General features: G+C 39.3%; 1 protein-coding gene across 19 annotated transcripts in view; it reads right to left on the bottom strand.

Annotated features, from left to right (window-relative positions):
- The window catches only part of plekha6 (pleckstrin homology domain containing A6), a 312,036-nt gene that overhangs the window by 13,666 nt on the left and 281,141 nt on the right, over positions 1-17,229 (bottom strand). The window contains exon 27 of one of the 19 annotated variants that reach the window (XM_031895549.1): positions 2,433-3,644. Coding sequence (XP_031751409.1) covers positions 3,553-3,644 — 92 coding nt within the window. The 3' untranslated portion in view covers positions 2,433-3,552. 19 annotated transcript variants of the gene reach the window in all.

The following is a 17,229-nucleotide window of genomic DNA, read 5'->3' as shown; positions in this document are numbered from 1 at the left end:
TTTGAGCTCCGGAGATAACAGAAGGAAGGATCAGGGACAATCTATCAGCCAAAATTTTTGATAATAACTTAATATCTTGATTTAATAGAGATATTGGCCTATAAGATGAGGGGAGAGAAAGATCTTTATCTTTTTTCGGTATAACTTTAAGGCTAGAAAGTTCTCTAGAAGGAAGTTTCTTACCGGATAGTAGAATATCATTAAAAAGATTAGTAAGGAAAGGAGACATTTTGTCCTTCGGAAGTTTATAAAAAGTAGGGGGGAGGCCATCAGGACCACCCACTTTTCTAGATTTCAAATTGTCAATGGCATAAGTAACTTCTTCAATTAAAATTGGTCCATTAAGATCTTTTAATTGTTCCAAAGAAATTTGGGGGATCTTGCAGTTAGTAAGAAACAATGTCTTTGTCTCGGAGTCTTTGTTATGAGTGTTATGTGAGTATAGCTTTTCATAGTAATTTTTTAATATATCAACTATTTTATTGGGATCATTAGTTAATACATTGTTTTTGTCTTTAATTCTAATTAGTTTAGTATGTCTATCATGTAATTTTGTTAGACTGAAAAGCATATAATTAACTTTGTTTTAAATTACTATATTTAGCATGTAAATATGAAGCAAAAAAGGTGTTTCTAAAGTCAATCCAGGCCTTGAGGTCTTCAGTAACTTTTTTGTATTTTAAAGCATTCTCCAAAGAGGGAAATTGTTTAAGGCGAAGATATAAATCTTTTTGCCTTTTACTTAAGTTTAGAAAATTTTTTTGTACCTTACGATAATAATGAGACCCAAAAGATAAAATCTCTCCCCTAATCACAGCTTTCCAAGTTTCCCAAAATAATGGGAGATTATCTAAATGGTCTTTATTATCAATTAAGAACATATCCCATCTATCTTGAAGCATTTTGATGAAGTCAGGGTTATCTTTCAAAGGACTAGGGAAGGACCAAGAAACAAAACTTATAGATGTTGTTGAATTGGAGAACTGGATAGAAACTGGCGCATGGTCAGATATATCGATGTTACCTATATCAGCTCTTATAATTTTACTTAGTAAATTATTTGACGTCAAAATATAATCTATTCTAGTTCCTATATTGTGGGGAGAGGAGAAAAAGGTAAAGTCTTTCTCTGTTGGATGGAAAATTCTCCAAGTATCATTTAGGCCAGTGTCTTTAAAGAATTCGTGTAAAAGTTTAGATTTTTTGAAATGATCTTTAAATTTCCAGTTCTGTCAAGGGACCATAAATAAGATTCATTTAAGTCACCTGCTAAAATTAGATTAGTATGGGGAAGTGAAGAAATTTGTTGTTTAAGCCAGGAGAAGTATTCATTTTTGGCATTATTTGGAGCATAAGCAGAACATAAGTGCCATGGAGTATCATTAATAAGTACCTCTATGTAAATATATCGGCCTTGCTCATCTTTGACTGATTGTAGTATAGCTACATTTAGTTTGTGGTGAAACAGGATAGCTACACCACATTTTTAATTAACTGCTGGAGAAAAAACAACTTCTCCTACCCAACCCTTTTTTAACTTTTCTGATTCATTCAGGTGGGTCTCTTGTAAAAAAGCTACATCACATTTAAAGCTTTTTAATTTTTGTGAAATACTTTTCCTTTTTATATGATGATTTAATCCATTGACATTCCAGGTGTAGATATTGGTGTTTTAGGTTTATGCTATAAACACATATATTTTAGTTATTATCAAAGAACAAAGATTTAGAACAGCTCACAGGCACAGAACAACTGCAATTGTAGGCCAATTTTAGACATCAAGACCTGAGGTCATTCTATTTACTGTACTTGGGCCTTAGAATGTTTACATAGAACAAGGAATGCATCTGTTGTCTCCTGTCACAAGTATCCCTAGTGCAAGGTTAAGAATGTCACAAATAGTCTCAGAATCACCAACTGCACAAATACCATTTGGGATACTGCGCTGATGTAAAAGATTTCTTTTACCAGAGAGATACCTTTTTGGGCTATTGTGCTGGGACAGTGAGACATTTAATCCTTTCCTAAAGATGGACAGAGAGACACAGTTATGCTAAAACAAGGCTAATGATTGGCTGCCATGGGATCAGCCCCATGTAGGAAGAAATGGTTAAATGGCAACATTTTTGTACTTGAATTTGTTCCCTCACGTCCTCACGAGCTTTCAGGACGTATGAGCTATTATTTAATACTCTGTATTGTAATACTCTGTATTAATGTATACCTCTAATAAAGCTGTCTGGTTAATATCCTTTGTGAATCTGAATGATTCAGGTCAGGCCCAGGGGGAACTTCGGGGCCAGGCTCGATTTGAGTAAGTATTTATTTAAATCCAAGAGTGACTTACTGTGGGTGAGAATCATGTATTCCTAGTGGAGGATCATTGGAGTATATAGATACGAGCAAATTATAGATACTACGAGACATTTATATATAACTACGACATTTTATATAATAAATACGACATTTAGGAAACTATGTTCAATGGTAAAGACTTATGTTGGAATTATATCAGAAAAGATGAGCAAGAGCAGAATTTGATACTCTAACATACTTGTAATAACATCCACTGGGCAAAAATATTCAACAATATTAACAAATAATGCGAATAGCATAACAATATTAGGTAGATAAAATAATAAGCTACAAAGGCATAACAATTTTAAACAATACAATCTATTCATATGTAACTTCCTTTTTTCCTAAAGGATAAAGGTCTGAATACTCTTTCAAAGAGAAGAGTTATCAGGGAGAAAAGCATCCCCTTGTGGGTCAGGCACAATTAAGCATGGCTGATCATGTTTCAAATAACATTTCATCTTCGCTGATATGTGAGGGGTTAATTCCCCTGGGAGGATGAGGTGACCTTGATCTGGAATTGGAGTGAGTTTGTAGTGTAGTAGGCTTCAGCTCTTCGAAAATCTTAGAATGGCGTGGTTTATCATATTTGTGGGCTCTCTGGCTATTAGAGTGGATTTTAGTTGTATTGTCTATTTTTCCATCAAGAGAAGTTTTGGTGACTTCCTTTCTTTCCAGATAGTTGACAAAAGTGGATGCTTATAAAGGATCATTAAAGATTCTTGTACCAGAAGGCAAGAAGATTTTGAGTTTTGCAGGGAACATTAGAGAAAAGTTGATGTTGCGGTTTATCAGCGCTTTTTTGTATGCTTGAAACAATCGATTTTTCTCAGAATAGTATAAGTATTTGACAATTACAACTCTTGGTCTTTGGTTTTGAATGTCTTTTAATGGACCAATCCTGTGTAATCTTTTAATCTTGAAATTGCCACATTCTGGAGGAAGTCCAAGTTTATGAGGAATTGTCTTGGAGACAAGATTATACAGAGAATCATTCTGGAAAGACTCTGGTATGCCGATAAATCTAAGATTGTTTCTTCTTGATCTGTTTTCCAGATCGTCTAGTTTCAGTTTGAATTCTTGTGCCTGTTTTTCCAAAGGATCCAACCGAGACTGCAAGTTCAGTGTATCATTCTGGATTTGAGAAACTGTTAAATCAAATTCATCAAGATGTTTCTCGTGGTTGATGAGTTGTTAAAAGATGTTGGTAATGTTTATTTGTAATTTATCAATAGCCTTTTCAATAGTAACCTCAATGATAGGATTGATGAGCCTGGCAACTTCCGCTGCAATGAGAGAATAGTCCTTAGTCAGAGGGGTTTTAAGAGAAGTGGGTTTGTGAGGTAAAGAAATGTTGGAAGCATCTTGTTGCTTTCCATGTTTTCTGTATTCTTTTTCATATGTTTTAACATTTGTTTTAGAAGCCATAGATGATGTATGAGAATGTGTTTCCATAAAAAAAAAAAAAAAAAAAAATATATATATATATATATACATACATACAATAGTCAAGAGTTGTTTTCACCCTTCTCTTGCACCTTCCTTTCTTTTCCTATTATTTTTTATTCTTCCTTTCCTCCTTCCTCTCCTCCCCCTTGATATACTGTATCTCTCAGCTAGGAGGTAAAGACAGAACTAGTATTTTGAGAGACAATAGCAATTCTGGGTAGCTGCAGGTAAAGTAGCAATTACTCAGGTTAAATACACTAGTTCACGAACTTGGAAACCAATATAACAGAGTAATATTTGGAACACATTCAAGTATTATATGAAAAGGCAGAGTAGCTTCATGAATAATGAGCAAAAAGCACCGTGGTTCCAAAATTCAGAACAGGACTAAGCAGCTAAAACAGTACCTCAGGAGGCTTATGCAGCAGCCATTGGAGATAATGTCAGCCGTCTGTTACAAATGTTGCTACTCGATGAGGAGTATGGTAAAAAAATCTACCTGATTCTGCGTCAGGCTTCAATTCCACCTCAAGACACGAGGCTTACTCGATGGACGAGGGTCAGGCAGAGGCCATTTGATACAATGTCAGCAGCCTATAACAAATGTTGCAAACTCGATGCAGATACTGTTAAAAGTCTGCCTGTCACTACCTTGGCTTCTCTTCCACCTCAGGGGGAAGGTATGTGTAAAAACTTTATATACAGCAACTTTTAAATGCAGATTTTTGACCCGTGGGAAACAGGAGCTTTATCCCTGAGCCTCCATTCTAACCGGCACCAAACAGGTGCCCACTTTTTTTTAACCTTGAGTCAAAGTCACCCAGTGACAAACAGTGGGCACCCTGGAATAAATAGTGTGAGAATGACAGCATTTTAAATTTAAACCAATAAAATTCAATAGATAGAATCAGATTGGCTGTTAGTGGCCCAACCCACTTTTCCTTTTTTTGAACAGGAGGCATAAAAATTGAGACTGTCAGCATTTTACACTTCACCATTGAAAGTAAATAGGTGAAATGTGATTGGCTGTAGCTGGCTCCGCCCACTTTTTTCCCCTAATTTTAAACAGCAAATACCCATTTACTAACTTTGGAAAGTTTAACAACCCTGGAATTAATACTTAAATAATGTCATCAGTTTAAATATGAACCAATTAAATTTAATGGGTGAAAATGGATTGGCTGTTGGTGGCTACGCCCACTTGTTCTAACCCTGAATATGTAGTTAGCCAGTGACTGACTGTGCAAAGTTTGGGAACCCTGGCATTAAACCAATAATATTCAATAGGTAAAATCTGATTGCCTGTTGGTGGCTCCACCCACTTTTCAAAACTAAAACTGCAGTCCCCTATTGACCAACAGTGAAAAGTTTTGGGCCCCTGGTGTTAATACTGTGAGAATGGCAGCAGGTTGAATTTCCCCATTGAAAGTCAATAGGTAAAATCTGTTTTTTTTTTTACTTTGAACCGCAGTTACCTGGTGCCTAACCCTGCACAGTTTGGGGGCCCTGGTGTTATTATTGTGAGAATGGCAGCAGGTTGAATTTCCACCAAGTCAATAAGTAAAATCTGATTAGCTGTTCACAGCTCCGCCCACTTTTGGGCATCTAACAATGATCATATTTTCATTCAGGCTGATCCCATGACTGATTTGATTTCAGTTTGGGGAGTGTAGCATCAAAGCTGTAAGATTGACCGCAGTTTCAATTTCCCCATAAAAGTCAATGGGTAAAATGTGACTGACTGTTGTTGGTCCCTCCCACTTTGGGGTCATCCAACAAATGTCGCTATATCATTCAGTGTGAAACCATTATTATGTTATTCAAGTTTGGGGGGGGTGTAGCTTCAAAGCTGTAAGTGTGGCAGCAGTCTGATAATCTTCCCTGTCAAAGTCAATGAAAAAATGGGGGTGTTCAGAGCGGTGCCACAAAAAGATGGGGGGCGTGATCGCTTACAAAAACACAAGCTTTCAAAAAATCTAAACTTTTACACGAATTCTTTAAACACACTTGCCTAAATGATCCTTGGAGAATTTTCCATTCAACAGAGAAAGACTTTACCTTTTTCTCCTCTCCCCACTATATAGGAACTAGAATAGATTATATTTTGATGTCAAATAATTTACTAAGTAAAATTATAAGAGCTGATATAGGTAACATCGATATATATCTGACCATGCGCCAGTTTCTATCCAGTTCTCCAATTCAACAACAAGTTTTGTTTCTTGGTCCTTCCCTAGTCCTTTGAAAGATAACCCTGACTTCATCAAAATGCTTCAAGATAGATGGGATATGTTCTTAATTGATAATAAAGACTCATTATTATCGTAAGGTACAAAAAAACTTTCTAAACTTAAGTAAAAGGCAAAAAGATTTATTTTAGCCTTAAACAATTTCCCTCTTTGGAGAATGCTTTAAAATACAAAAAAGTTACTGAAGACCTCAAGGCCTGGATTGACTTTAGAAACACCTTTGTTGATTCATATTTACATGCTAAATATAGTAATTTAAATAAAAAATCTAATTATATGCTTTTCAATCAAACAAAATTACATGATAGACATACTAAACTAATTAGAATTAAAGATAAAAACAATGTATTAACTAATGATCCCAATAAAATAGGTGATATATTCAAAAATTACTATGAAAAGCTATACTCTCATAACACTCATAACAACTCTGAGACAAAGACATTGTTTCTTACTAACTGCAAGATCCCCCAAATTTCTTTGGAACAATTAAAAGATCTTAATGGACCAATTTTAATTGAAGAAGTTACTTATGCCATTGACAATTTGAAATCTATAAAAGTGGGAGGTCCTGATGGCCTCCCCCTTACTTTTTATAAACTTCTGAAGGACAAAAGGACGTATGTCTTTTTTCAACCCAACTTACTATGTTACTATGTTACTATGTACTATCTGGTAAAAAACTTCCTTCTAGAGAACTTTCTAGCCTTAAAGTTATACCGAAAAAAGATAAAGATCTTTCTCTCCCCTCATCTTATAGGCCAATATCTCTATTAAATCAAGATATTAAGTTATTATCAAAAATTTTGGCTGATAGATTGTCCCTGATCCTTCCTTCTGTTATCTCCGGAGCTCAAAACGGTTTTATTAAAAATAGATCAGGGGTTAAGAACATAAGAGCTTTACTTAATATAATATTTCATACCAAGAAACATAAGATTCCTTGCTCCATAATTAATATTGATGCTGAGAAAGCTTTCGATAATTTCATTTGGGACCATCTTTTCAGTTGTTTGGATTTATTTGGTATTAATGGCCCATTTTATCATTACATTCAATATCTTTACTCTAATCCCAAAACTCAAGTCATTTTAGAAGGTGACCAATCCAAACTTTTAAATTTTTTTAAGGGGACTAGACAAGGCTGCCCCTTATCTCCCTTGTTATTTAATATAGCTTTAGAACCATTGATTAGAGTTTTCAATTCTTCTAAGTGACTTGAATTGCCTACCTTTTACCCCGGGCTGGTGCCCCTGTATGGAGAGAACAGCACCAGCCCGGGGTAGCTGCATCGCTTCCTCCTTCCTGCAGTAGAGTGAAAAGCCGAACTTTAACAGAGAAGTCGGCTTTTCTCAACTTCTCTACTTCGCATGCGCCTATCGTGTATATCTTAGAGAAACGAAGGCGGAAGGAGGAAGTGCATCGCTCCAGGTACCTTGGGCTTGTGCTGTTTTCTCCTAACAGGGGCACCAGCCCAGGATACGATATAAGTGATTAAAGTCACTTGGGGGTGCTTAACATTTTAGCACCCCCAAGTGACTTAGCCTTTCTTTCCCCTTTAACAAGCAGCAACTTAAGGTACTAGCATTTGCAGATGACTTGCTGCTAATCATAAAAAATCTCAATAACTCTCTTAAAGCTGTTTTTGATATGCTTGTGAATTTTCAGTCCTTTTCAGGATATAAAGTAAATGTTGACAAGACTGAGATAATGAATCCATTTGGCTCTATATCTAACTCTCTTTTAAAGAAGCTGAAATTAAGTGAACCTAAATCCAGGATTCCTTTTAAAAATACATGGTCATTTTTCTTTAATGCTATAGATATAAGTAATAAGGATCAGATTTATAAAATGCTGTATATAGATTTATTTAAATAATTCACGAACATATAAGCAAAATTATCCTTGATTTCTTTTCTTTTTATAGTTTATCCACTGGGCATAGTTAGTTAATTTGTTTTTGTTTTGTTTTTATCTATTTAAATTACTTATTTTGTTTCTCTGTAAGCATTCTATTTTCTTCATTTCTTATCTTTTTGAAGGACATAGTTGAATGTGACTATTGTTGTACAACCTATATTTAAATAATTTGTCATTATTCATCCTACATATTTATTGCAAAACTTCAATAAAATGTTTAAGAAAAAAAAAAAGTTGGCGAATCACAATTTACATATTGACTTTTATTGGTTTGAATTTAAACTACTGCCGTTCTTTAACTATTAATCCTAGGGTCCCAGAGTTAGTCACTGGGTAACACCAACCGCCAAGCAAATGTCACTTGTTGACTTTCAGTGGGGAAATTTAAATTGCTGCCATTCAGACATTATTAAAACCAGGGTCCCCAAACTTTGCACAGTGGTTTTTACTATATAACTGTGGTCAAAGGTTAGAAAAAGTGGGCCGAGCCAATAACAGATCAGATTTCATTCAGTGACTTCACGTTTTTCAACCCAACATGAAGTTTGTTCTCAAACTTCCCTTTCTAGTTGGAATTAATGCTCTTGTGTCTGTTTGAAGACTTACCAGTAAATAAAGCTTTAGAGAGTCATTATATGGTCCTCATATATTTATATATGGTAACTATAATAGTGATACTTTAAAGGGACCGCCCCTAAACCTCTTATATCTTGATATTATAATAATATAATTTCTTCCCTGCCATGAAGATTTAGAAAATAAGTAGCAACAGCCAAACAAGAAGTTTTTTTTTTTAATCATATGTACCCTTTTTCTAAAGATAAGATTAAAATCGGTCTAATGCACCCAAAGTGGATTAGTCAAAAAAACAACATTACTGGGTTGATGATACTGTATCTTTCTCTGATTTGATGGAGAAAAGACAAGAAGCCATTTAATATAAAGCTAAATATAAATTCACAAGGGCCCTTTGTAGGGTTTCAAATCTGGTGTTGCCTATGATTTAAGGGTGAACGCTTGTTCGAAAACAAACTTAAAAAATATTACTAAAGTCTCTGCAGGCAAACTTTTGCTTTCTTCCTTAGGAAAAACATTTTGGAAAACAACTTGCTACAACCAAACAGAGACAACATAATCAGAGCTTCAGGAACAACAGACAAAACCTGGGAGGATGCAAGAGATCTCCGTGATAGAGAGGAGGTTTTAAGATGTTGTACCGTGTTAGTCATTGAAAAAATGCAGAAAATGTAAAGTTAGGTTATACCTTTTATTGGCTAACTGAATAAGTAAAATTGCAAGTTTTCAGAGCACCCTGGCCCCTTTATCAGGCAAAATACAAATGAAAGCTGGAAAGGCACAGAATATATACTGTTAGAAAAAGGCTCATGGGCAATAAATTACAGATAACTTGTAGAGATAATAATAATTATTAGGGTGGGTTGTAAATAGTCCAGGGGTCTAGATTCAGTCAGGTCACATAGTGTGACACAGACCAAGACAGAATAGGGTGGGGTTAACAAGACAGTGCACAAGTTGGAATTTGAAGAAAAAATGAAGCTATGAGATAAGGGACCATTGGATAACAAATGGATCTAGATCTTATCTACTTCACAAGTCCACATCAGACTGTAATAAATAAACTACAAATGGAAATTATGACCTGTAAAGAAAAGATAATATTTCGGCCCAGATATTGATAAGCCCTCCTGGGTAAACACTTTAACTTCACTCTGCCAAGGAAGCAAATACGAGTACAATTAGCAACATGTTGTGAGGTGAAGCCACCATCAGAAAAGTGTCTTTTGAGATGCAAAATGTCCTTATCTGTGTTTGCAGCTCAAAAAGGTGGCAGATCTCTTGGTTAAATTCATATCTGGACGTAAAACTCCTGTCTCTGTTTAGGGCTCTGGGCACACAGGGAGATTAGTAGCCTGCGACAAATCTCCCTTGTCGTGGGCGACTAATCTCCCCGAAATACCATCCCACCGCTGAGTAATAAAACGCGCAAGTTGCCTTGTGAGGAAACTTCCGCGATTTTGAGGAAATCTCAGCTCCGTGTACGCCATCCCACCGGCGATTTTGGGGAGATTAGTAGTCGGCGAGTATGTAAATCGCCAATGGGATAGCATAAGCGGTGCCGCAATTTCCCCAAAAACGCGGAAGTTGCCTTGTGAGGAAATCACGGCGCTGTGTATATGCCATCCCACCAGCAGTTTTGGGGGGATTAGTCGCCCGAGACAAGGGAGATTTGCCATAGGCGACTAATCTCCTCGTGTGCCAGAGCTCTTAGGCCACATTCTAGAGTGTCTCAGTTTCATCAAACATAAAGAGAGTTCAAAAACACTAAAACAAAGTATTTGTGAAGTAAGGTGAGCAGACACATCTGCATCTTGTGTTGTCCTCATACCCACAGATAGCATACAGTTAAAAGTTCCGTGGTTAACATTTAGTTGAGTCTACTGTTTACTTTAATTTCCATCTGCGGTGCCATTTGCAGCCCATCCAGTTCTTCACAAGGGTGCCCCCACCGGTAAACACTATATCCAGCTGGCAATCTGTTGGGGACTAAGGTGTGCACATTGGGGTTCTTGTTGGAGGCTATTCTTGCTGAATTGTTATACAGGTATAGGATCCATTATTCAGAAACCCATTATCCAGAAAGCTCAAATCTACAGAAAAGTCATCTTCCATAGACTCAAATAACTTACATTTTTAAAAGTGATTAATCCTTATTGGAGACAAAACAATCTATTGGTTTTTTTTAATATTTTTCAGTAGACTTAAGGTATGGAGATCCAAATTACAGAAAGTTTTTTGCATAATAGTAATAGTATGTTAATAGTAAAAAGATGCGTGTTGAAATAAACACCGAACACGAGGCTGAAATTTTTTCACCAAGCGCTGTGCATGCGGTTCTATTTAAACTTTTCGTATCCCAATTTGCATATGTGAAATGGGGTTTGGTATTTGGCCGAATCTTTCACGAAAGATTCGGGGTTCAGCCAAATCTGAAAATAGTGGATTTGGTGCATCCCTAGTTCAAAGGCTCACCCTTGCTGTTGGCAGTCTCATTCTAGTCAGTGGCTGACACAGAATATGGTACATAAAGGGTTACTCAAAATGAATGTGAACAAAGCACCACAGCCAGATGGAATACACCCTAGGGTACTAAGAGAGCTTAGTTTAGTCCTAGCCAGGCTAATATAAAGTCTCATATTCTCAGACTTGCTTACATCTGGTATGGTACCTATGTATTCTTGAAAAGCTGATGTAATCCATATATTTAAAAAGAGATTATTATCTCACCCTGGCAAGTATAGGCCACTAAGTTTCACATATGTTGTGAGCAAGTTATTTGCAGGCTTGTAAAGAGATCACATTCAAAATTGAATTGCATTGATTGCAGTTGATGTGATCTATTCGGATTTTCCAAAGCATCTGACAGTGCCCCGCATTCAACTGCTTTTCAAACTAAGATCTGTTGGTCTTAATGAAGTAGTTTGCACATGGATAGAAAACTGGGTACAAGATTGGGTTCAAAGGGTGGTTGTTAATGGTACATTATCTACTTCAAATAAGGTACCCTCGGGGTTCTTTGCTGGGTCTACTTTTATTTAACTTGTTCATTAATGACTTAGGAGGGGAAGGTATTGTATGTAATATATCAGTGTTTGCAGATGGCACAAAACTCTGCAGACCAATTAATTCCATCCAGGACATGGCATCCTTGTAGCAGGATCTTGACAAACTGGCAATATGAGTAGCTAAGTCAAGGTGAAATTTAATGTAGATAAATGTCATGCACCTGGGATGTAAAAATATACTTACAGTGGCTTGCAAATGTATTCGGCCCCCTTGAACTTTTCCACATTTTGTCACATTACAGCCACAAACATGAATCAATTTTATTGGAATTCCACGTGAAAGACCAATACAAAGTGGTGTACACGTGAGAAGTGGAACGAAAATCATACATGATTCCAAACATTTTTTACAAATAAATAACTGCAAAGTGGGGTGTGTGTAATTATTCAGCCCCCTTTGGTCTGAGTGCAGTCAGTTGCCCATAGACATTGTGGAAAAGTTCAAGGGGGCCGAATACTTTTGCAAGCCACTGTATACCCATAATGGGACTGCATTAGGGAAATCCATAATGAAAAAGGACCTTGGAGTCCTTTGTAAATAATAAACTTGACTGTAGCAAGGCAGCAGCTTCAACAGCAAACAAAGTCTTGAGCTGTATTAGAAGGGGAATAGATTCGCAGGAGGGGGAGCTTATTCTTCTGCTTTACAGAGTGCAGTTAAAGCCCCATCTGGAGTTTTGGTCTCCAGTGCTCAAACATTATTGAGTTAGAGATGGTCCAGAGAAGGGCAACTAAGCTGGTAAAGGGTATGGAAAGTCTCAGTTATGAAGAAAAACTAGCTAAGCTGGGATTGTTGTGATTGATTGTTGTGTGTAGAAGAGGGGCTTAAGGGGTGATATGCAACTATGTTTAAACATACAAGGGGATCATATAATATTCTATCTAATGCTTTATTTACCAGGAGACATAAGGGCACCCATTCCGCAGAAAGAGTCTGTCTTTTTACAGAGCTGTGAATTCTCCCTCTGAATCAGTTGTACTGGCTGATACATTAGATAGCTTCAAGAAGGGGTTGGAGAGAATAAAGGGTTGTGGGAGATAAAAGGAGATTTGTTTCACTTACCGTTAAATCCTTTTCTCGTAGTCCCATCACAGCAGCACAGGGCACCCTTGGGTTAATACCATCTTCCGTCTAGGAGGCAGGATGGATATGAAATCATCAGGAGGAGTCTGCTGTGACTCCCCTTCCTGGTATTGACCCCTCCCTTATCAGTTTCCAATATCCTAGCCGTCTGAGAAGTGTGAGAGTTATATTGTTAATGCAGCTAGTAGAGGGATGGGAACTCCCTGTGCTGCGGTGACGGGACTACGAGAAAAGGATTTAACGGTAAGTGAAACAAATCTCCTTTTCTCCGTACGTCCCTAGGCAGCACAGGGCACCCTTGGGTAGAGTCCCAAAGCTGTAAGAAAGAGGGTGGGTATAAACTTGTAAATGTGTTGAGAGAATAGTAAGAGGGTTCATAGGCACTAACATGGCATTGGACCCTAACTTGACGTAACTGTTTGCAGAACTTTTCTTCCAAAGGCTGATGCATAAACGTTGAACTGGTAAAACTTAGCAAAAGTATGCAAAGATGTCCAGGTGGCTGCTTTGCAGATTTGCTCCGTTGAAGCTTGATTGTGGAGTGCCCAGGATGTACTAAGGCCTCTTGTGGAGTGTGCGGATACTTTGAATGGGACTTTTAGGTCCCTTGATCTGTAAATCATAGTAATCAAGTCTTTGATCCATCTTGCAATGGATACTTTGGTGGCCCGATTGCCTTGGTGTCGATTTCCGTACAGGAGGAACAGGGCCTCCGACTTTCTAATGTCCCTGGTTCTGTGAATATAGAATTTTAAGGCTCTTACCACATCTAGGTTATGAAGGAGCCGTTCCTTCCCATTGGCAGGATTTGGGCAAAGGGAAGGCAAGACTATTTCCTGGTTAAGGTGAAATTCTGATGCAACTTTTGGCCTGAATGGCGGTACCGTTCGAAGTACCACTTTGTCTTGGTGAAAGATACAGAGTGGGGGTTTATGGCTGAGGGCTCCCATCTCCGATACTCTTCTAGCTGAGGATATAGCCACTAGGAAAGCTGTTTTCCAAGTAAGTAGTTTAAGGCTGATTGAGGCCATGGGCTCAAATGGTGGCTCTTGTAATGCTTTCAGAATGATGTTTAGGTTCCATGGTGGTATGGGTTGCCGGTATGGAGGTCTTATGTTTCCGGCTGCTTGAATAAATGTTCTAACGTCTGGGTGCGATGCAATTTGTTTTTGGAAGAGAACCGATAGGGAAGATATCTGAACTTTGAGAGAACTCACTCCTAGTCCGAGATCGAGACCTTTTTGGAGGAACTCGAGTATGTGATGGATTTGGAAGTCTGTATAGGTCAGTGACCTTTGATTACACCAGGAGATATAAGTGAGCCAGATTCGATGGTAGGCTACTGATGTGGACTTCTTTCTAGCTTGCATTAGTGTGTTAGTGACATTATCCGAGAATCCTTTGTCCTTCCAAATGGAGGTCTCAATAACCATGCCGTCAGGGCAAGCCAGGTTAGGTTGGGGTGCTGGCAGGGTCCCTGTAGTAGAAGGTCGGGTCTCCTCGGTAACCGCCATGGTTGGTCTATCGCCATCTTTTTTAGTTCTGAAAACCATGCTCGGCAGGGCCAGAATGGTGTTATGACTATTGCTGTTGTTTGGAACAGCTGAAGTCTCTTCAGTACCGGATGGATCATGGGAACCGGTGGGAAAATGTATACTAGATTGAATTCCCATGGTGTAGTCATTGCGTCTATCGCTGCGGCTTGATGGTCCCGGTACCTGGAGTAGTACTGAGGCACTTGGTTGTTGAACTTTGTTGCCATGAGGTCTACTTGCGGTGTGCCCCACCGAACTGTAATTTGATGGAATACTTCCTTGTTTAATGACCATTCTCCCGGGTCTAGGGTATTCCGGCTTAGGAAGTCTGCCTCGTTGTTTAGTTCTCCTGGGATATGGACCGCCTGCAGTCGGCAGTCGTTGAACTCTGCCCAAGTGAGGATCTTTGCGACTTCCCTCCATGTCTTTATGCTGTGTGTGCCGCCTTGGTGGTTGATGTATGCAACCGTTGTTGCGTTGTCGGATTTGACTTTTACCGGCTGGCCCCTTAAGTACACTTCCCAGTGTTTTAGTGACAGTGCTACGGCTCTGAGCTCCAGGATATTTATGTGGAATTTGGTTTCCCGAGGTGACCAAATACCTTGTACATTTCTGTGTGCGTATACTCCTCCCCATCCGGAGAGGCTGGCGTCTGTGGTGACTACGTGCCAGGACTGGATAGAGCACCGCTTTCCTTTTTGAAGGTTCTGTTCCTTGCACCACCACCGCAGGGATTCTCTTGCTTCCTGGGATAGCGTGATGTATGTTTCGAGGTTGTGTTGGACCCCGTGCCATTTCTTTATGAACTCTAACTGTAGTGTTCTCATATGAAATTGGGCAAAGGGTACCGTTTCTATGGCTGAAGTCATTAGCCCTAGAAGCCTCATGCATCTTCTGATCTTTAGGCGTGGTTGTTCCATTGTCTGTTTTGCTGCTGATATGAGATTGGCAACCTTTTCTGTTGTTAAGAATACCCTGTGTTGTTCTGAGTCGAACCTCACTCCTAGAAAGATGATGGATTGGGATGGTTGTATGGAGCTTTTGGTGGGGTGTATCTTCCACCCGTGTTCCTCTAGTATTTGTATGCACTTTTGTGTGTCCGACTTTGAGGTTGAGAGGGTAGGAGCTCTGACCAAAATATCGTCTAGATATGGTATGATGCAGAGGTCTTGTTGTCACATATGTGCTATAAGCGCCGCCATCACTTTCGTGAATACCTGGGGTGCTGTTGCTAGTCCAAATGGTAGTGCTTGGAATTGGTAGTGGTATTCTCCCACTGTGAACCTTAGGTACTGTTGGTGGTCTACATGTATAGGGATGTGTAGGTAGGCGTCCTTCAAATCTATGGACGTAAAGAAATCTCCCCTTTCTACGTTTGAGATAACCGATCTCAGAGACTCCATTTTGAAGGAGGGCACCTGTAGATAGGTGTTCAGCCTCTTGAGGTCCAGAACTGGGCGTGGGGATCCGTCCTTCTTGGGGATTAGGAAGAGGTTTGAATAGAATCCTTGGCGCCTTTGATCTCTGGGTACCGGGGTGATGGTGTTGGAGCGCAGTAATTCTGTGAATAATTCTTGTGTAGCGCTTCCTTTGTGTTTTTGGAGGGCAGGAAGCGTGGGGGGGGGGGGGTTTGAAATTGGAGTCTGTATCCCTCTGTAACAATATTGTTGACCCATGCATCGGAAGTGTGCTGGAGCCAGGTCCCCCGGAACTCTAACAGGCGTCCCCCGACCGCCTCCTCCGTTCCGGAGGGGGCTATGGCTTCATTGTTCTTGTTTCTCCTGATTGCCCTTGGTAGGGCGTCTCTGGTAATTCCAATTCGTCTTCTTTTGGGGACGAAAATTCTTCGTGTTTGGATTGTAGGGCTGTTGTCTGTTGTGTTGTGAGGAGGGCCTACCAAAGGTTGTAGAGCGAAATGGTCGTCTTGTCTGTGTGTTTGATGTTCTGGGTTTCTTGTCCTGGGGTAGGAAGTTACTCTTTCCTCCTGTGATCTTGTTGATCAAAGAGTCCAGTTCCGGGCCGAAGAGGGAGGTACCCGAGAATGGGAGTGCTAAAAGACTCTTTTTGGAGGCCTGGTCGGCGCTCCATGTTTTTAACCATAGGGCACGTCTGGCGCCTACGGAGAGTGCTGATGCTTTAGCCACTAATTGAATCATGTCCATGGACGCGTCACATAGAAAGTGTACCGCGTTTAACACTTTTGACAGGATTTCGCTTGTAGGTTCTTCTTGTGAGGGAGCGGCTAATGCCTCTTCTAACCACAGTACCGTGGTCCTAGCTACGCATGCCGAAGCTATGGAGGGTTTAAAAGCTGTAGTGACCGTGGAAAATATGTTTTTTAGCAGGTTTTCTGCTTTGCGATCCATAGGGTCTTTGAAAGATGTACCATCCTCTAGGGGTATAGTGGTACGCTTGGCTAACCTCGCTACTGGGGCGTCGACCTTTGGGACAGATTCCCATTGATCTTTTTGTGATTGTTCAAAGGGGTATAAGGTCTCTAAACGCCTATCTTTGATAAGTCTTCTGTCTGGTGCCTTCCATTCCTTTTTTATGATTTCCTGTACGGTCTCATGTACTGGGAAATTCTTTTGTTTCTTTAGTGGGGACCCAAATAATTTATCTAGGGTCTTAGTTTCTTTGTGTTCTTCTTGGATGCCTAGGGTTAGGAACATGTCTGAGAGTAGCCCTTGGACTGCTTCTGTTTGTGACTTTTGTGTGGACCCTGACACTTGTGGAGGTGTTTCAGACTCCTCCCAGTCACTTGAATCCTCTGGTAGTGCCCCTTCATCCTCCCCAGAAGAGGGTTCTATATCCTCTTCTGTTTGTATGTTAGTAACGGGTGCCGCTTTAGAGCTAGAGGGTACTTGTTGTACCTGTAAGTTAGCGAGCTTCTCTATGGAAGCTGACATAGACATCAGTGATGCTTGAAAGGGTTGGAACCATTCAGGTATGTGTGGAGCTGCGGGGTCTTTGGTCTGTTCAGTATCAGA

Source organism: Xenopus tropicalis, chromosome 2, assembly GCF_000004195.4.
Source record: "Xenopus tropicalis strain Nigerian chromosome 2, UCB_Xtro_10.0, whole genome shotgun sequence".
Lineage (NCBI taxonomy): Eukaryota > Metazoa > Chordata > Amphibia > Anura > Pipidae > Xenopus > Xenopus tropicalis.
Note: the sequence above shows the minus strand (reverse complement) of the source record. Positions and strands in the feature narration are given on the sequence as shown.